Genomic DNA, 18,519 nt, shown 5'->3' with positions numbered 1-18,519 from the left:
CCAAGATTTACCTCATCATTGATGGAAATTTAATTGGGGGTTTACTCCTATATTTTTGGCTCCAATATTTAGCACTGGAGAAAACCAGTTATGAGCAGGTTGACAATGAACTTGGCAAACTGCTTTTTTAAAAGCTTTGAAGACAGCTCTTCAGGACCGAAAGTCAAATACTAAACTCAAACCATGTGCTTTTCTTATGCAGCAGGAAGAGATGCCATCTGGACTGAAAGACCCTTTAATTCAGACTCTTACTCAGAATGTAAGGGCAAACAGTATGTCAAAAGGACGTGGTATAAAAAGTTTGTAGGGGTGCAGCTGTGCAACTCTCTCAGATACAAGATTTATCTGAGTGACTCCCTCACAGGTAAGCACGGCCATCAGTTCTGTTTTGAGGATTATCCTTCAGGAAATGCTTTGCAGCATTCTGTAACTTAGCCTTTTCTATGGACAGTCCCAGACACGAAGGTGTGATGTAAATACAAGTTTCCTTTTTGAGCAAGATGTTATTGGAATCTTAGGATTTGAGACATGCTACAAGAAGGTAAATAATGAAAATGCAATGTGAAACGGTGCCATCATGGCGAACCTGAATGTAGAAAAACTAGTCACATCCAAGCTCAATTTTGTTACAGCCAACCCAGGATAAAAAGCCTACTGCTAGTAAAAAAAGTGTATCTAACAATAATCATGGAAGGAGTACGACGTATTTAAGATTTTAAGTCTGTCAGAGACAAGAGCAAGATTAAAACACTGAGCCAGAAGGGCTATAACCCCTTGCTCCAGACTCAGTGGGTTCATATTCATACAGTGAAAATTTTAAATAAGATTGGCCCAACACAGAAAGGTAGACATTTGCTCAATCATTCGACAGAACTATCTGCTTTGTTCAGACACTGTTCCAGGTGCTGGGGACAAAGCAGGAAATAAGACACGTTCCTGCTCTTTGTAGCTTACAATCTAGCGGGGAGAGACAGAAAGCAAACATGTAAATAAGAATTTCATATAGTGCTCTGAAGAAAAGAAAAAGGGTGAAAGAAAATGGCTGAATGGAATGAAAATGGAGGAAAAAAATGGCTGAATGAAAACTCTTAGTTAGAATGGTTAGGAAAAGCACCCCCCTCAAAAGGTAGCACTTGTGCCGAGAAGAAAACTATGAGAAGGAACCAACCACGCAAAGACCGAGGGATAAAGAACCAGAGGTAGAGGGAAGAGAAACGCAAAGACCCGCAGCAGAAAATGCCTCGCCGGTTCCACTAGCGTGGCTGAGGCTTAGTGAGGGGGAGATCAGGCAGCATGAAATCGTGCGGAGCTAGGAAACCAGGTAAGGACTCCCGGGTTTTATTCTGAGTATAACAGAAGACTGCTGGAGAGATTGATGGAGGGCCGTAACACTATCTGAGTTGCGTTTTTAAAAGATGACTAATCTGTGAAAGGAGGAGAGGAGGAAAAATAGGGAAAAGCAAGAGTGAAAGCAGGGACGCCAGCTGGGAGACGATTCCATAGTTCAATCAAGGAACACTGGTGGCTCGAACTGGAAAGAAAGGGGGGAGAAGTACAAGAACAAGGAAGACAGATTATTTGAAACAATTTGATTATTTCAGAGTCCTCTCATATCAAAGGCAGCAATACTTCATGATCCTTTTAATTTGTTTTTTTCAGGAAAATTTTATAACATAGGTGATCAGAGAGGCCATGGAGAAGATCACTGCCAGTTCGTAGACTCATTTTTAGATGGACGCACAGGACAGCAACTCTCTTCTGACCAGTTACCCACCAAAGAAGGTATGTTTTCTGAGCCTCCTCGTAAGTAAGAGGCTTTTACAAATTAACCCAAAAAACATTCAAGCTGAGAAAATCAATCACTTTAAAAATAATTCTGTAGTACTACTACTCCATCTGCCTAGGAAAAAGGACTTCCCACATAAGACCTTAACATGAAGACTTTAATAGAAGTTTCTTCACTTTCCTCCCATTCCTTAAGACTCTGTTTCTTAGAGCTGAGGGGAATTACAGAACATCTTATATAAATCCATTCTACTTTAAGAAAACCTGAATTTTCAAAAGCAGCTATAAAAGAGCAGCTTAAAAACAGCTATAAAAAAAGAAGCTTAATTTCCCCAGCTTAAATCATTCATGCACTACTTTTATGGTTTTTGTCATACCGAGCACACAGGCATTTTTTTTTATTCCTTTTTAAAAAATTTTAAAGAAATTCAAAGCTTTACTACTACTGTAAAAGGAAAAAAGAATGTTACTTGCCTTATAAATAATTCTATAAATACAATTAAAATAGAAGAATTCTGCTGAGAAATGACTAACCACTGTAACTTGCTACGGACACATTAGCACCAAGCTGTTTAGTAAGAATTGAAAAGACTGAAAATTAATTTAATCCCTGTCCAGGTAGGGTAAGAAAGGGTAAATTACACATCCATGTTACTCAGGAGTTACCAAGAGGGGCTTGTTAAATACTTAAAATTATTTGACTAGTCTTTTCAGCATCACATTTTGGTCACTGGCACTAAAAATACCAACCACACTAAAAGGTGACTTAATAAGATCTGTGAACTCATTATCAGAAAATTGAAACTGCTGCCTCACAGGAACCAGATATACAATATACTGTAAATTGTGTCTATTTCTGTAACATTTTACATTCACAGCAAAATTTTTAATCACTTAGTGTAGGGTCCTTGAAGGAAGATTTCATCAAACTTTAGTTCTGAGAAATCTAGCAATCTTAGACCAATCCTTCTTTTGTTTCCTAACATTTTAGTACAACACTCCTTTAACCAGGTAACTTCATAGACCACCACTAGGCTGTGAAGTACAGAAAGTACACTTTTATGTAGGTCAAAGTGTGTACTGAACTTGGTCAGTTATACTCAAACAAAACACGAAACCTCTCCAACTCCTGCCCCCTTTCAGCTTTATCTGTCAAATACTACCAACCATCCCATCCTAGATTAAGGCAGATGTCAAGGAGTTTCAAGTGTCCCTGATGTTCAGCTAGCCATTACCACCTCAGGAAAGACACCAGGGCCTCTCTTACTATCCTTTTTCTAAAATACTCTGCTTCACCTAGAGTAAGCTTCAGGCATTCAATGACACCCTTCAACCTATGAGCACTGAGGACAAAAATATATCATAGCAGCTATTAAAATTAATTATTTTCTCTCAGGCTATTTCAGAGCAGTTCGCCAGGAACCTGTCCAATTTGGAGAAATTGGTGGTCACACCCAAATCAATTATGTCCAGTGGTATGAATGTGGGACCACAATTCCTGGAAAATGGTAGATGCTGCAATCACGTTCAGAAGTGCCTTCTGTTTCATCATGGCAAAAAATAATTGGAAACAGTATGGTGTTTGTCACATGCATTTAAAGCTCTTATGTTTACTATGTATAAAAGTTTAAAATCTAATTAATAGCAATATTAGATGTTTACTAGGAAGATTGCTACGAATATTTATCAGGTTTTACAAAGTCATTTAAAGAAAGCAAAATATTGACATTAACAGAATAACATTTTTGGGGAAGCTGGCTCCCTATTCATGGTATTTTAAGAGATCATTTGTATATTATTTATCATATTGTTGTAATGATGTTTTGAGATACTTTTATAACAAAATTAACATCAAAAAACTAATATACTTTTTTAAAAATACTATTATTCTGTATTCTTCCTACTGGTGAGTTAATTCCATAAACCTCTACTTGGTTTAACTTATTAGATCAAATTATCTTCAGCATATATATCTGGGGGAAAAAGGTGCTAATATTCACATGTTTATTTAAACTTCAACTTTTTAGCAACAGCTGAATATCTTTTCTGAAGCGTTTAAACAGTTAACCATTCATGACAGTATACATTTCCTCAAATATCTGCAAATTATTGAAAAGATTTTGTTTGAATCAGTAAATTTCATTTGTTATAAATAGAACTGAGAATTATATATAGCGTTTCAAAATACATTACATATTTTTTTCTTTCTCTACCCATAAACATGTTACAATGTCTGAATGTTATTTGTCAAACTATCCCTTTAAGCAGTTGTGTTCCTACTGTTTTTAATATAATTCTAATCAAGCTGTATACAGAGACTGACTGTAACGTCTAAGCACAAAAGGATAATGCATGATGAGATCCCTGCCATTTTATAGGATATTTACTATATTTTTACACAGAAGATCTCTAGGGAATGAATGTATCAGAGGCTGTTTTGGTAATTCTGTCTAACCCAACCTGTAATGAAAATCTGACTCGTTTTTATGTTTAAAAAAAAAAAGTATTTTTCTCCTTCATTTGGGGAGGGAGATGGGAATGCTGCATTGTTGCCCTCCTCCTTAAAGGACCTTTCTGTGCTTACCACCTTTCACCATGCTTCAGTTTTATCAATACTTCATTTTATATTTTTCAAACAAGTATAAACTCTGCAATAAAGAGATGTAGTTTTTTTAAGACCGAGTTCTTCATTTCTGAATGGTTCATTTCTACAAGGAAAATCACAAGTTATTTAGGATCTACCAAACCCCTCTTGTATCTTTTAATACTGAATCTAATCTACTGTGTTTATTTATATATAATAATATTTATTATATAATCTATCTATCTTCTTGTGAAATCTATTTCACAAGAAAGGCATAAAAGGTCTATACTTCATTTTAAGACCAAAACATCAATAAGGATTTGTATTTTTTCTCATTTATATATATATATATATATATATATATATATATATACATATACACACACACACATATAGTGTCAATGACTAAATTAAATTACAAGACCACTAATGGATTCAATCATCTTTCTTTATTAACCTATCAATGTTTGTTACATTTATACATAATATCTAGTCTTCGCAAAGGGATCTACTTTAGTACATCATGTTAATGGTAAAAAGCCAAGTAAGATGGCTGAACTTCAACCTAGCATTTTAATATCCTCTGGACAAGGCAAGCTAGAAAGTCAATCACTTTGCACACATGTAAGAGTAGTGTTCCAAAATAACTAGCGAGCTGCTACAATTTTAAGCAGGGGAGGAAAAAAACTTTCATTTTGGTCTTTTTTCTTCCAGCAAATTAACTTTCAATTAACAGCAACAATGATATCATAAAAAAATGCTCTGCTTTTTAAACTTGTGAACTTCAATACAAATTAAAAGAGTAGTATTGGAGTCTTTTGGGAGGCGAACAGCTAGCAGCTACATTCATCAGTGTAACTGAGCCTCCTTATCGATAACCTGGTCCAGGTTGGGTATAGCCCTGACCAAAGGGAGGACGGCTACGTGCATAAGGGTTAGACCCACTCGGAAGAGGGGTCATGGTACTCCCAGGAGGTGGAGTGAAACCTGGTCTTGGTTGATAGGCCCCGGGTTGGCTTGGAGCCATTCCAGGTTGTGAGGCAGGGGCCACAGTGTAATTAGTGGGCTGAGAAGTTTGGGTAGTGTAGGTCTGTGGAGGGTAACTGCTCGCCTGGTACTGCTGTGGCGGCTGAGCAGCAAGTTGCTGAGGCTGACCAGAGAAGGCAGGAGCCGGTGCCTGGGAAGCTGGCTGCTGGCCATATCCCTGGAACTGCTGAGGTTGCTGGGGTCCAGTCTGCTGACTGTAGCCTGCTGAAAAGGCAAAACGTACATATCTTATTTTTCCTTTTGGTGACCAATTTCCAGAGAATTAGTCTTACTGTTATGGACAAAAAATGAGAAATTTAACAAACTTAATCCTAAGTATTTATGCAACGAGTAGAGTAGCAGAGTCTATATTTCAAGACCACATAGTATCCAAGAAGCACTTTCTAGACAATTTTGTAAACCCTCTAAAATTAAAACCACTATATATACTTCTTCTACTTCAACTCCTCCTACACTGCATAATCCCTGAGAGCAAATTCCTGTTCTAGCATAACTCCCAGTATAGAGTAGATGTTCAAATGATAAATGCAGGAATTAATGCAAAAGCTAGTCATTAACCTGGTTCTGAGGGGCCTGTTTAGTAACAGTACCAAATAAAAACACATTTTATTTGTAGAGAATGAATATTTTTAAATGAAACAATGGTGCTACAAATACATCTTATTGTGCTAATGAGATGCTTTAAGGTTTATTCACTCTATAAAAACTAAGCCATTTAAGAATAAACATTAAGTGCCAATTTTCACAATCCTTAAAATCTTTCTTTTAGATTTGGTATCTGATGTAAAGGTTTTTGCCTTCACAATTCAAAATTCTGGCTTAGCAGTAACAATGTAACACACAGAAAGCATATCATATTGCCCCACAAAAATCAACATCTATATTCATTAGTTACTAGGATGTAAAGTCTTTTAAAATAAAAGGTCTGCTTCACTAAAAACTTTTATCTCTACCATGAAACACACCTGCAGCTACTTGCAATGAAACCTCTCCATTGACTGGAATCCTGTCAGCATTAAATACCAGATACATAAGAAAATTATTAAAATATGTACAACCCTGCATTTAAAAAAATAAAAAGGATTGAATGAATTTGAGTATATTCTGAACTCACCTTGAACCTGGGTTCAAAATTTACTCATGAAAGAAACCTTTCTGACACAGTCCATGAATAAAACTGGAAAAGGTCACAGAGGGAAACTGCCAAAGTGTCAGAGTGTCAAAGATGGTCCAATGTTACCACCACCACTTAGTCTCCAAGCAGAGTATTTACTTGACTATTTCCATATCTCCCAAATTCAAGTTAATAGGACTAGCAGGATCAGAAATACAGAGATAATAATTTGAAAAGAACTAAACTTTACTCAGTGAAGACCCTGACTAAAATCATTAAGAGCAAGCTTAATTTTTAATAAGTAAATCAAATATCTAGTGCATTTTACTCATGGCAGTATCTAAATACTGAACTAAAGTCAATTCATTGATGTCATACAATTTCTCCTATCCTCTACATAAAATTTTTTTACTGTATGTTTTTGGAGAAACAGAAGGACTCAGCTTTTATACTGAAAATATCTATTCAACTTAAGATTATGAGCAAAAAAAAAAAGCTGTCTTCTCATCCTGGCAGGTGAAATCTAAACTGGCTTTTTAACAGCATCTGGGGACAACCATATCTATTTTTCAAGAGAGGGAATAACCCCTAAGGGCCTAAGATGCTGTTTCATTAGCAACCTACTAGTCTTTGACCATAATATAGCAATACCTCTATATGTATATACTCTCCTCCTCCCACCACCAATCCCCCCTCCCTTGAAAAACAAAATAAATGAGTAACTTTGGTGCAAATTGCCAGAAATGGCAAGAAATGGAAATTCTGTGGTTCTCTGAATAAATGAATTTTAAAGAACAAGGAGTCATATGGTCCACAAAGCCTAAAATATTTACTATCTAGCTTTTTATGGCAGAAAAGTCTGCCAACCCCTGGTCATGGTTGGAGAATGTAGAATGGTATAGAGAAGTCATTAACTACAAAGTCAAGGATACTGGGTTCTGGTCTGGTTCTCCCACTAAATGGCTGCATGTCCTTTGATGAATCACAACTCTCTGAACCCTAGTTGTCTCATTTATAAAATGAGTGGGTGGGACAAGATCAGTGGTCCCCAACCCTGGTTGCACTTTAGAATGACGTGCAAAGCATTTAAAATAAAAAAGCCTGAGTCCCATGCTCGACCAAATAAAACAAGATAGCTGGGAGTAGAGCCCAGGCACCTGTAACTTTCAAAAAACACCTCTCCAGGTGATTCTGAAGTATGGTGAAGACTGAAATCCCCTGGATTAGATAACTAGGTCTTTCCCACTCTAATATCTATTATTTCTACAAATTATATAATTTGTAACACAGATTTTCTTTAAAGGACTGCATCCTAAAAATAACCTTCCCCCAATATTATAGTCCAAGTTCAAATTCATTCCACCTATTTTATATAATTAAAAACTAGCAGTTACAGGTTAAATCACTCCACAGCAAATCCAATCCAAATAAAAATTGTTCTTTGTGTTAAAATATGTCAGACTCCAATGGTAGAATTTTATGGTCTAATTCAGGGGGCCAGCAAACGTTTTTCTGTAAAGGACCAGACAGTAACTATTCTAGGCTTTGGGGGCCACATGGTTTCTGAACCTTATAACTGCAGGGGTGGTGTTTTCACTGTAAGTTCCAAGCACATTTAAGGGAAAAAAAAGAGCACACACTTGCTTTAAGAATAGTTGTACCCTGTCATTTTTACTGAGGAAAATGATTAGGCTTTTTTGAGTGGGAGATCCTTAGGCTCACTGGCAGCAGTCTACTATATGGAGCTTTAATCTCAGACTTTTCGATGATACCTAAGTTAATGTTTATATTAAATGAGATAATGTGTACACAAGGGATTGCTAATGAGGTTGACTGTTTTCCCCCATGTTTATTGCATGTTCTTTGCTCATTTTTGTGGAGTTAATCTTACTACTTTTCTAAAATTACAGTTGAAATTTTGATACTTAAATCTTTGACTGTAAAACAAGAGCTGAACACAAAATTCTCAGATATAACAAATGTAAAAATTACCTGAATTATAACCACAGTATTCAAAGCTACACGGAGAGATTTTTATGTTCTTAGTTGCCTGAATTACGTTTTACACAATTCTACTTTTATGGCCTGTTTTTGGTATTCCTACATACTTTTGGGAGATTTAAAAACCTATGTAGCTTAATTTGGTTCTTATTTAATAAGACCACCTCTTTCCATGTTCCATGGAAAGTTCCATGAGGGAACTGTTAATGCTTTTACAGGTACTAAGAGTACACTGGGATAATGTGTTACATATAATGGAGGAAAAAATGTTGCATTTTTGTAGCTCTACATCACCCAGCAGGTAAGTCATCACATCAGTAGGAGGTAACTTTGTATTAAAAACTCTTTTATACTACAGGTTACTACTGAATCATCTACTATGATTTTAAGTTTTACCTGCCCACTGGAAAACTGAAATGGTGATTTACAGTAAAAATTTTTATGCAAAATATTTAAAAATAAATAAAACAAGTGTTATTTCCCCCCCCGCCAAGTAAATACTTAATACCTACTATAACAAATCAAGGAATTAGGGGGAAAGAATTAAAGTTTCTTGAGTACAGAGACAGCTCCCTCTGGACACCCGCTCACCTGCATACTGAATACCGTACTGCTGCGTCGGCTGGGGGGGCACCTGGGGCTGAGTGCCATAGCCAGCCTGCTGTGGGTACTGCTGGTACATCTGACCTAAAAGAGACAAGACAAGGCAAAGAGGCAGGTTTAACGCAGCAGAAGAGAAACGCTTTCAAAGCACATTTAATTCTCTCCCCATTCACACACATAAACACACTGAGAACGAAGACACAAGAATGTGTTTGTTCCCCTCTGTCTATGAAGAGAAGAATGAACAATTTAACAAGTGTGGCCACTCTGCTGTGGAATAACTGCAGAGAACTCTAATCGGCAGCAAATAACATGAGTGGTTACTTCAGAAATTCCAGAAAAACTAATGTTTTCAAACCCAACTGTCAACAGATATGTACTACTAATGTTCAGTAAAAATCAATAAATAAAAATTTGAGGAAAGGGGCAAATACCATTAATAGCTCCTGTGATTTCCAAACACGTAAGAATTTACTGGTTCATGTCCTTATTATCTCTATTACTTTACAGTTGTTCTAATGGTGGATTTAGCTAGATCTAATGCCTAGAGAGCAATAAAACTTGCACTGTAATATCTAGCTAGAATTTAAATTTTTAAAAAATCTAGCTAGTATTTAAATCTTTAAAACAACTTTATGTTGCTGAGTCTTTAAAAAATATTCAAACTACCTGCTGTTAATCAAAAGACAACAGGTAAATAGCATACTTTTGGCGGAAAAAGACAATGACTAAAAAAAAGTCAATGCATTATCTAGTGCCATTCAAACTGAGATGCAGGAGGCAGCTAGTGCTCACAGGCTACGATCCCAGGATAGAACCCACGCTACTGGACTGGGTGCCCAGCTCCACATACTGCAGCACTAAATGAGCTATGACCTTACTGATAGCCAGATTATTTCCTAGCAAGCAGTGGTATGCTTTTTATGATATAAATAAAATTTGCTTAACTATTTTTAAGCTATTAATCCTCTTCCCAAATACAACCAAAAACGGACAAAAAGTTTCTTAAATGCTTTCTTAATGGTTCAAGATTTATCGATAGCACAAAAGGTAGTACAGAAGTTAACCACCTTTTAGAAGATACTGCCTTAATCCTAGATTGCATTTCATAACTAAATTTTAGAACGGAAGTGGCCAGAATCTGGTAAAGAAATATAATCAAAGGGGAGGAATATGCATAGCATTTGACAGTAGGTTCTAATTCCTAGAAATCAGAAGGATTAACTCTACAATACAAAAATGAGCAAAGAACACACAATGAATACATAGGGGAAAAAAAAAATCAACCTCATTAGCAATCCTTTTTTCAGTACAGAAAGATTAAGCAACTTACCTGGGGTCAATACATCACAGCTAGTAAGAACCATCACCAGAACCCAGGCATAACTCTAGAGCGTTAGCTTAAAAGGAGTTTTGTACATGTTACCTTGTTTAATATAAACATTAACTTAGTATCATCGAAAAGTCTGAGATTAAAGCTCCATGTAGTAGACTGCTGCCAGTGAGCCTAAGGATCTCCCACTCAAAAAAGCCTAATCATTTTCCTCAATAAAAAAATGACAGGGTACAACAATTCTTAAAGCAAGTGCACGCTCTATTTTTTTCTTAATCTGCTTCGAACTCATTGTGAAAATGCCGACCCTGTGATTAAATACTATTTCTACGAAGTATTTCTTTTACTTATTTTAAATACACTTCATTCAAGTCCAAAACAGGACTCTCACTCTCTGTCACAGTATTCTAAAAATTAAGAAGTCTGTGTTCAGTTGTAAACAATGAAGAACAACTTGACATACTTGAAGAAGGAGAGAGCTACAGGATATATTAAGCGAAAAAGCAAGGTGCCAACAGAGTTTAGAGTAAGCTATGATCTGAGGGAAAAAAATATATAAGCTACGTTTTGTGTATTATATTTTCAGAAAGAATCAATGGTAGAAAAAAGTAAAAGCAATAAAACATATTACCTAGGGAGAAAGAGAATAGGATGAAGCAAAGAGTAATGGTGAGGCCTCTAGGACTAAACTTTGTGACACAGATTGGTAGCCAGCCTCTATGATGACCCTCAATGACTCCTGCACATGTATAGCATATGATAAGGGGTTGGTATCCTTTATATTTTTAGAAATTAGAAAGATTAACTCCACAATACAAAAATTAGCAAAGACCAAGCAATAAACACATGAGTATTCACTCTCTTGTGTAGTCCCCTCACACTGAATAGGGCTGACCTCTATATCATTAGAATATTGCAGAAATGACAGTGACATTTCTGAGGATACGTCGTGAAAGACAGCCATCTCTTATTACTGTCTTGATCATTCACTCTGGTGGAAGCTGCCCGTCATGAGGTCACCCAAGCAGCCTATGAGATCCATGTGGTGAGTAAATGAAGCCTCCTGCCAACAACCATGTGAGGGAGTCATCTTCGAAGTGAATCCTTCAGTGCAGGTTAAGCTTCAGAAGACTGTAAGCTCATGAGAGACCCTGAGCCAAAACCACCAAGCTAAGCGTCTCCCAGATCCCTGATTCTGAAACTGTGAGATAATAACTGTTTGTTGTTTTAAGCATCTATGTTTTGGCGTAAATTGTTAACATAGCAATAGTTAATTAACATACATAGTTTTGACTTTAGAAACATGTAGGGTTGACAGCTATTAAAAAAAAAAAAAAGACTTTAGACACACAATCAAATGGAAAATGTGAACCTTGTTGTAAGACTCCTAATTTGAACAAGCCCCCCAACTGTTATAAAGTAACTATGAGACAACTACAGAAATTCAAATATAATGTGTTGACATTAAGAATCACTTAAACCACATGGAAAAGAATATGAAAGAAGAATATATATACATAAAACTAAGTCACTGTGCTGTACAGCAGAAATTAACACATTGTAAATCAACCATATTCAGTAAAGTTTAAAAAAGAATCACAATATTGTTATGTATAATAATGATATGGTGATTACATTAAAAAGAAAAGAGTATCATTTAGACATGCATACTAAAATAACTGAGTGAAAAGAGGGGAGTGGAAGAGGCAAGATAGATGAAAAAAGAATGCTACTTTAAAGGACTACTCAGCTTATCCATTTTATTGGCATATGATTTACAGATTTCAATTATATCCTTGTCACCTTTTTAGCTTGTCAAACAGCAATACTTCCTAGCCTTTGATGACTTTTAGTGCTCTTTTCTGTATCCTTGCCACTTTTTTATTATGTTTTTGGCAACTACTCTAGTGCACATAGCTTTCCAGTAACAGAGGCACCTGCCTTAGGCGAAAAAGGATAATACTGTCCATTCTGTTTCTTTTCATGAAGCTTAATATTTTGTTGATCCTTTTAACTGAACAACATATTAAGACTAAAATCCTTGGGAAAAAAATTTACAAATCCAAGGTCCCTTTTATGGAATTTAAATAATAACTCAGAATTATTTACTTTATTTTAGATTATTATTTCATATTCTATTCTAAGAAATTGCTATTATTAATTATTAGTAGTAGATTTTTATGTTGATTATTCTGCTGAAATTATAACCAGCAGTTGATCTAACTAACTGGTGATGCCAGGGACTCATTATATATCATACGTCAAAAAGCATTCATTAAAGTAGCCTGTAATTCATCTTGTGAATCTGTAAATGACTGATACATTAATCTAGAGCTGTGCTATCCAATAGGCACTAGCCACATATGACCACTAATAAACACCTGAAATGTGGCCAGTCTTAACTGTGACATGCTGTACGTGTTTTGAAGTGTTTCAAATTGATGTCACACCCCAGATTTCCAATATACAGTATGAAAACCAGAATGTAGAACATTAATAACTTTTTAATAATGATTACATGTTGATACACTGGATATACTGGATTAAATAAAATGTATAATGGAAATTAATTTTACCATTAAAAAACTTTTTTAATGTGGCCAACAAAATTTTAGATTACATGTAGCTTCCATGGCATTTCTTTTGGACAACACTGATCTAGAGATTCACCTCCACAATGCTAATCTATTGACTGATGTCACATTAATAACTGTACAAATTTCTCATTACAATGTACATTACAATGTTTTAATGTACACTAAAAAGTAACGGCTTTAGGAAGGAATACAATTAATGCCATCCTAAAGAAATTCAATTCACACCAAATGGTGTCAACCTGATGCCTCTAGAAAAGGGAACTTGGTTGCTGGGGGTCAGAAGTGGGAAACAGCATTTTCTAATTTCCACTGTATATCCTTTTATATTACTAAAGTTTTACCTATTTGAAAATAAATTTTCCATTAAAACAAACCCCTGATAGAATAAGTTGAGATATTGTTAGCAGAACCTTAAATCCCATTCCTTTATAAGTGAACAGCAAACATTATTTGGTACAATTACCCTTCCAACTGTCATCCTACAACAGTATACACGGCTTAAAATGGGATTTTTTTTTTTCAAAACAGATGTTAGTTCATCTGATATAGCCATTAAACTCCCATCATATCCAAACTCTGCTTCTTCCTCCCTGTTTCAGACACATCTGCCTCAATTCTAGCTTATTCCAGTTCTGGCAGTTGCATCTTGGTACAAAGGAAAGACTATGACTAAAGTTGGTTGAGAAGAGGCTTTAGCAGTAAGAAATTCTTCCCAAACCACTCATTTATTAGCAAAATGCCACCTGCTAGTCTCTACCACTATCATTTATCCAATGGGACAAACCTAAAAGTACCACCACAGAATAATTAGAAATCTATTACAAAAGTGCTCGGTTCATTTTAGACTGTTTTGGGGGGTTTATTTGTTTGTTTTAATGTGATTAATAAACTCAGTCACTTGCTTATCGTGCTGAAAATACATCCTGTCATACCACCTGGCCCCTTTACGCAAATAGAGCACCACCTGGTGATTGTTTTAAAGTAAAACATAGGGCTTTAAAGGGCCTAACAAGCATGGGCAATTCAAAGAAATAACATTTTAACATCTAGAAGGAACCCTAGATGAGTAACCCCGAGGCGACGTTCTGCAGCGCTCCAAGGGTTTCAATGAGGCACCTCAGTGTCTGCTGTCCTGAGCTTGCGGCCCCTCAATCCCCTTCAACAATGGCAGTGACCCCTTACTTGTTTTAAATACTGAGCTTTTAAGTTCTATTTCATTCAGGACTAAAGACCCTCTTTTAAAACCACTGATTTAGTCCAATTTTCACAAGTCACAAGTGGGAGAATATAAAAACCCAGAGAGATTAAACTGCTCATCCGAGAACACATCATTTAGAGAAGAAAAGTTTGATTTAAAATACATTGCTTTTTCCACAAAAGACATATTGCTAAATGCACAAAAATATAAATGGCTATTTATCTTTCAAAAAAACTACTTAACTAATGTTACGCTTTACCTCTATTTTTTAAATTACAAAAATAATACACAGTTGCAAGAGGGGAAGGGAGAAGGGAATAAAATAGCACCTAAATATTATGCTTTGAACATTTTTAGCTTTTTTTCCTCTTCAGTAATCAGAAGCATACCTGACATTGTTCTATTTGGTATTTTTAACCCAAAGGTATACTATGTCAGTACATCAAAAATTTTTACAACCGTGTTCATAGCGTGAATGCACACGTAAGCTTTTCACCGTTACCAACAATGCCATAATAAACGTTTCTGCACATGTACCTTTCCGCACATGTGCTCTAAGCGCTATTTTACCTTCACTCTGACCTGCTTGAGTCTGAGCTCCTGTATATGGTGGCTGCTGTGGCTGAACTCCTGGTGGGTGAGCTGCAGAGGAGGAGGAAGCAATGCTGTCGGGAGTTCCTGAACGGTCTTCGGCAGGAGCACTGGGTGGCCCTGGGTGGTCATGAAAAGTCAGCTCAGTTTCTAATACAAGACCTGTCCCCAACAAGCTCAATAATAAGTTTGGTTAAGAGACTAAAAATAAAAGTACTATAGAATAAGCACAACCCAAATGCAGCCTTATATATTGATGTATATACTTTTTTCCTTTGCTCCAATCTCTCAAGAATCCAAAGCTACAACTGGAAATCCTTCCTTGTAAAGTGTGGAGTGCTACATTCCTGAGTCCTAAACTCCCCCTGCAAAAACCAAAACTCACCTCTGCGATAACAGTATCCACCACTTTATGTAATCTATTTTTAGATCAACCAAAAGTATCATTTCATTCTTTTTTTTAAAATAAATTTATTTATTTATTTATCTATTTATTTTTGGCTGCGTCGGGTCTTTGTTGCTGCGTGCCGGCTTTCTCCAGTGGCGGCGAGCGGGGGCTACTTTTCGTTGCAGTGCACAGGCTTCTCATTGCGGTGGCTTCTCTTGTTGCAGAGTATGGGCTCTAGGTGCGTGGGCTTCAGTAGTTGCGGCTCACAGGCTCTAGAGTGCAGGCTCAGTAGTGGTGGTGCGCGGACTTAGTTGCTCCGCGGCATGTGGGATCTTCCCAGACCAGGGCTCGAACCCATGTCCCCTGCATTGGCAGGTGAATTCTTAACCACTGACCAGGGAAGCCCTCATTTCATTCTTCAATGGGCCTCCACTGCCCATAAATCAAGTTCAAGCCTCTAGCTTGGTATTCAAGGGTCCAAACATTTCTCACAATTCCTCTTCTCACATGCCCTTCAGTTAAACTAACCTATTCCCTATTCCCCCAATAGATCTAATACTTTCTCTGCCTCCATTTCATTAATCACTGTTCCCTTCACATTTTCACATATCTAAATAAACATTCCTTAAAACTCAGTTATAACTCCACACTTCTAGTAAGGCTTCTTCACCCATAAATACTTTTCTTCACTTGTGAACTTCTATGGAGTATACTTTTATTAAGACCCTTACCAACTTCTACTTTGTATTTCTGAAGAGGCCTCATCTTCCCTCTTAGACTTGGAGCTCTTTGGGCCAGGTCCCTTTCTGATTCCTTCCATCTGCCTCACAAGACCTAGCTCTCTTACACATGGAACCACTCAAAATTCTTCTAAAATAATGAACAAAGAAGTAAATGGAGAGAATTTGCTACAGCTCCCATACTGTAAAAAGACATTCTGAAGATAACTGTAGATTATAGATATGTTGACTTCTTTAAGTTCTTTTTGTTTAGGCAATATAGAAGAATGGTTAAAAGCACAAGTTTTGGAGCCAGACTGTCTGGGTTCAATTCCCAATGCTGCCACTTAGTAGCTGTGTAACTCTGGGCATGTTACTTGATCTCTTTCTGTGCCTCAGTTTCCTCATCTGTACAAAAGAAATACTAATTCCTACTTCATAAGGTTACTGTAAGGATTGTGAGTTAATAAGAGCTTATAGCAAACACTTATAAAAGAGATTATGGGGGAGGGGCAAGAAGTATAGGGGATTAAGAGGTACAAACTATCAATACTATATATAAAATAAGTAAGCTACAAGGATATATTATACAACACAGAGAATATAGCCAATATTTTATAACTATAAATGGAGTATAACCTTTAAAAATTGTGAATCACTATGTTGTACACCTGAAACTTTATATAATATTGTACCATCAACTATACCTCAACAAAAAATATTTTAAAAAGAAATATATTAAAACATTATTTAAATATATTAATATATTTAATATAAAATATATTAAAAATGAAAATTAAAAAATGATTATATAGCAAGAGCTTATAAAAGTGAATACCACTTAGAAAGCTCCACATAAGTACTTGCTATTACTAGCAGACTAATTTCCCTGAGGGCCAAACCTCTATCCTTTGCACTGGTATATCCCAGAACTTAGCACTGTATTAGAGGCACATAGGTGGAAGCTGATAGTCCAGATATTGATGAGAACCTAAACTAGGATAATGGTACTGGTAATGCAAGAGAAACTGATGACTGCCAGAGTAAAATGGACAGTCGCTCCTGCGTACCACCATTTCACTGATATTTATCAACATGTAGACAAATAAATACACACGTCCCTTCTAAGAAGGATAACACAGATAATACAAACACACTATGTTATTATCCTAAAAAAATATTACTTCCACTCCTCTTTTCTTCCTTGTACATAAGCTATTAGTTAATGTTGCTTTTCCTATCATAATAGTTCATCCCTCCATGTACACATTCACTACTGTAGCCAAGTTTTTCACATTATAACCTGAGTAACTTCACAAAGTATCCTGGCATTTTCTATGTGTACAGTTCTTCCTACTTCAATTCAACATACAAAGCTACCAGAAAAATGGTCTTCAAATATAATATGAATCACAGTAATCATATTAGTCTGGTCTATACTATATTCTAATCAAAAATTTTAAGCCTGACCTCATATATAACTATTTACTCCCTCTATCTGGCATATCTTGAAGTCTTAAATATTACGAAGCTGTAATATTAACTCATATTTCAGTTGCTCTAAAAATGTGTTTTTCAGATGGACCACTTATGTGATGTTCTTTTACCAAGAACATACATCATGTATAAGTATTCACCTCTCTTTTTCAGAATGTCACACAATTCTCTTTAATAAATAATCCCATAAAAGTCTCAAAGGATTTTTTCTACTAATTTTCTTTTTCTATCTTTCCAGTTACTGATAATGGCAAAGTAAACTGATCAGGTAAAACCTCCCACAAATAACTTAAAAACGTGGACAAAATAGAAGAAAACAACTATTTGAAATGACTAGAGGTCAGCCAAATGTCAGCAGACACCAAGAGTTTACCCCCCTGGAATTACAACAGGTGAGAATTGCAAACCCCAACCTCTGCAGCTCGAACCACAGAAAACCGGTGTTAACTTCATGGTTGGTCAAGCAGCCAGAAACTTGAGGGGAAAAGCCCTTGAGTTAAGAGAGTCACTGAAGGAATGAAACCTAAAATATGAGTATAAGCTCAGTCCCAAACCCCCAGCTGACCATGGGGGTAGGAGGGGAGAGGGTGACACCAAAAGGGCACAGAAGAAAAAGCAGCACACCTAGAGCTGAAAGGACTTAGCAGAGCGGTCAGCTGCTATAATCCCAGGAGGAAGAAGGAGTAATTTGAGTAAATACTAGAGCAGCAGTAACAAAAAATCCTCACAAGAACCTAAAAGAATTCCAAGTCTTTGCTGAAATAGCTCAGCTGGGAGAGCATTAGACTGAAGAATACCAAGTTATTAGAACATATTAACCACAATGTCCAGTTTTCAATCAAAAACTGTCAGATGTGCAAAGAAACAGGAATACGTGACCCATACTCAGTTTCCCCTGAGGGAAAGAGGAGAAGAAACTGACTCCAAACAGGCCCAGATGCTGGATGTAGCGAACATTTCAAAGCAGCTTTATAAGTAATTTTAAAGAATTAAATAAAAATACCTTCAATGAATTAAAGGGAAATACAATCTTAATGAATGAAAAGGTAAGGCATCTTAACA

The 18,519-nt window shown here is 36.3% G+C and overlaps 2 protein-coding genes across 12 annotated transcripts in view; one reads left to right on the top strand and one right to left on the bottom strand.

Annotated features, from left to right (window-relative positions):
- Window positions 1–4,467, top strand: part of ABI3BP (ABI family member 3 binding protein) — a 258,654-nt gene extending 254,187 nt beyond the window's left edge. For all 6 annotated transcript variants that reach the window (XM_060010562.1, XM_060010560.1, XM_060010563.1 and 3 more), the window contains 3 exons: window positions 203–364; window positions 1,660–1,782; window positions 3,182–4,467. In XM_060010562.1, the coding sequence (XP_059866545.1) occupies window positions 203–364; window positions 1,660–1,782; window positions 3,182–3,297 (401 nt within the window). In that variant the 3' untranslated portion in view covers window positions 3,298–4,467. The remainder of the gene's footprint in view (window positions 1–202; window positions 365–1,659; window positions 1,783–3,181) is intronic.
- A 336-nt stretch (window positions 4,468–4,803) lies between these two features.
- TFG (trafficking from ER to golgi regulator) overlaps window positions 4,804–18,519 on the bottom strand; it is a 43,187-nt gene continuing 29,471 nt past the window's right edge. Inside the window, exons 6-9 of one of the 6 annotated variants that reach the window (XM_060010556.1) lie at window positions 14,845–14,973; window positions 9,123–9,218; window positions 6,382–6,422; window positions 5,484–5,620 (exon numbers count right to left, since the gene is read on the bottom strand). In XM_060010556.1, coding sequence (XP_059866539.1) covers window positions 6,388–6,422; window positions 9,123–9,218; window positions 14,845–14,973 — 260 coding nt within the window. In that variant the 3' untranslated portion in view covers window positions 5,484–5,620; window positions 6,382–6,387. Of the gene's footprint in view, window positions 5,621–6,381; window positions 6,423–9,122; window positions 9,219–14,832; window positions 14,974–18,519 lie in introns of all 6 variants that reach the window. The other 5 variants (XM_060010555.1, XM_060010554.1, XM_060010552.1 and 2 more) reach the window with 5 other exon arrangements.

Source organism: Delphinus delphis, chromosome 4 (assembly GCF_949987515.2).
Source record: "Delphinus delphis chromosome 4, mDelDel1.2, whole genome shotgun sequence".
In the NCBI taxonomy this organism is placed as follows: domain Eukaryota; kingdom Metazoa; phylum Chordata; class Mammalia; order Artiodactyla; family Delphinidae; genus Delphinus; species Delphinus delphis.
The sequence above is the reverse complement of the archived record's forward strand: the minus strand, read 5'-3'. Positions and strand labels throughout refer to the sequence as shown.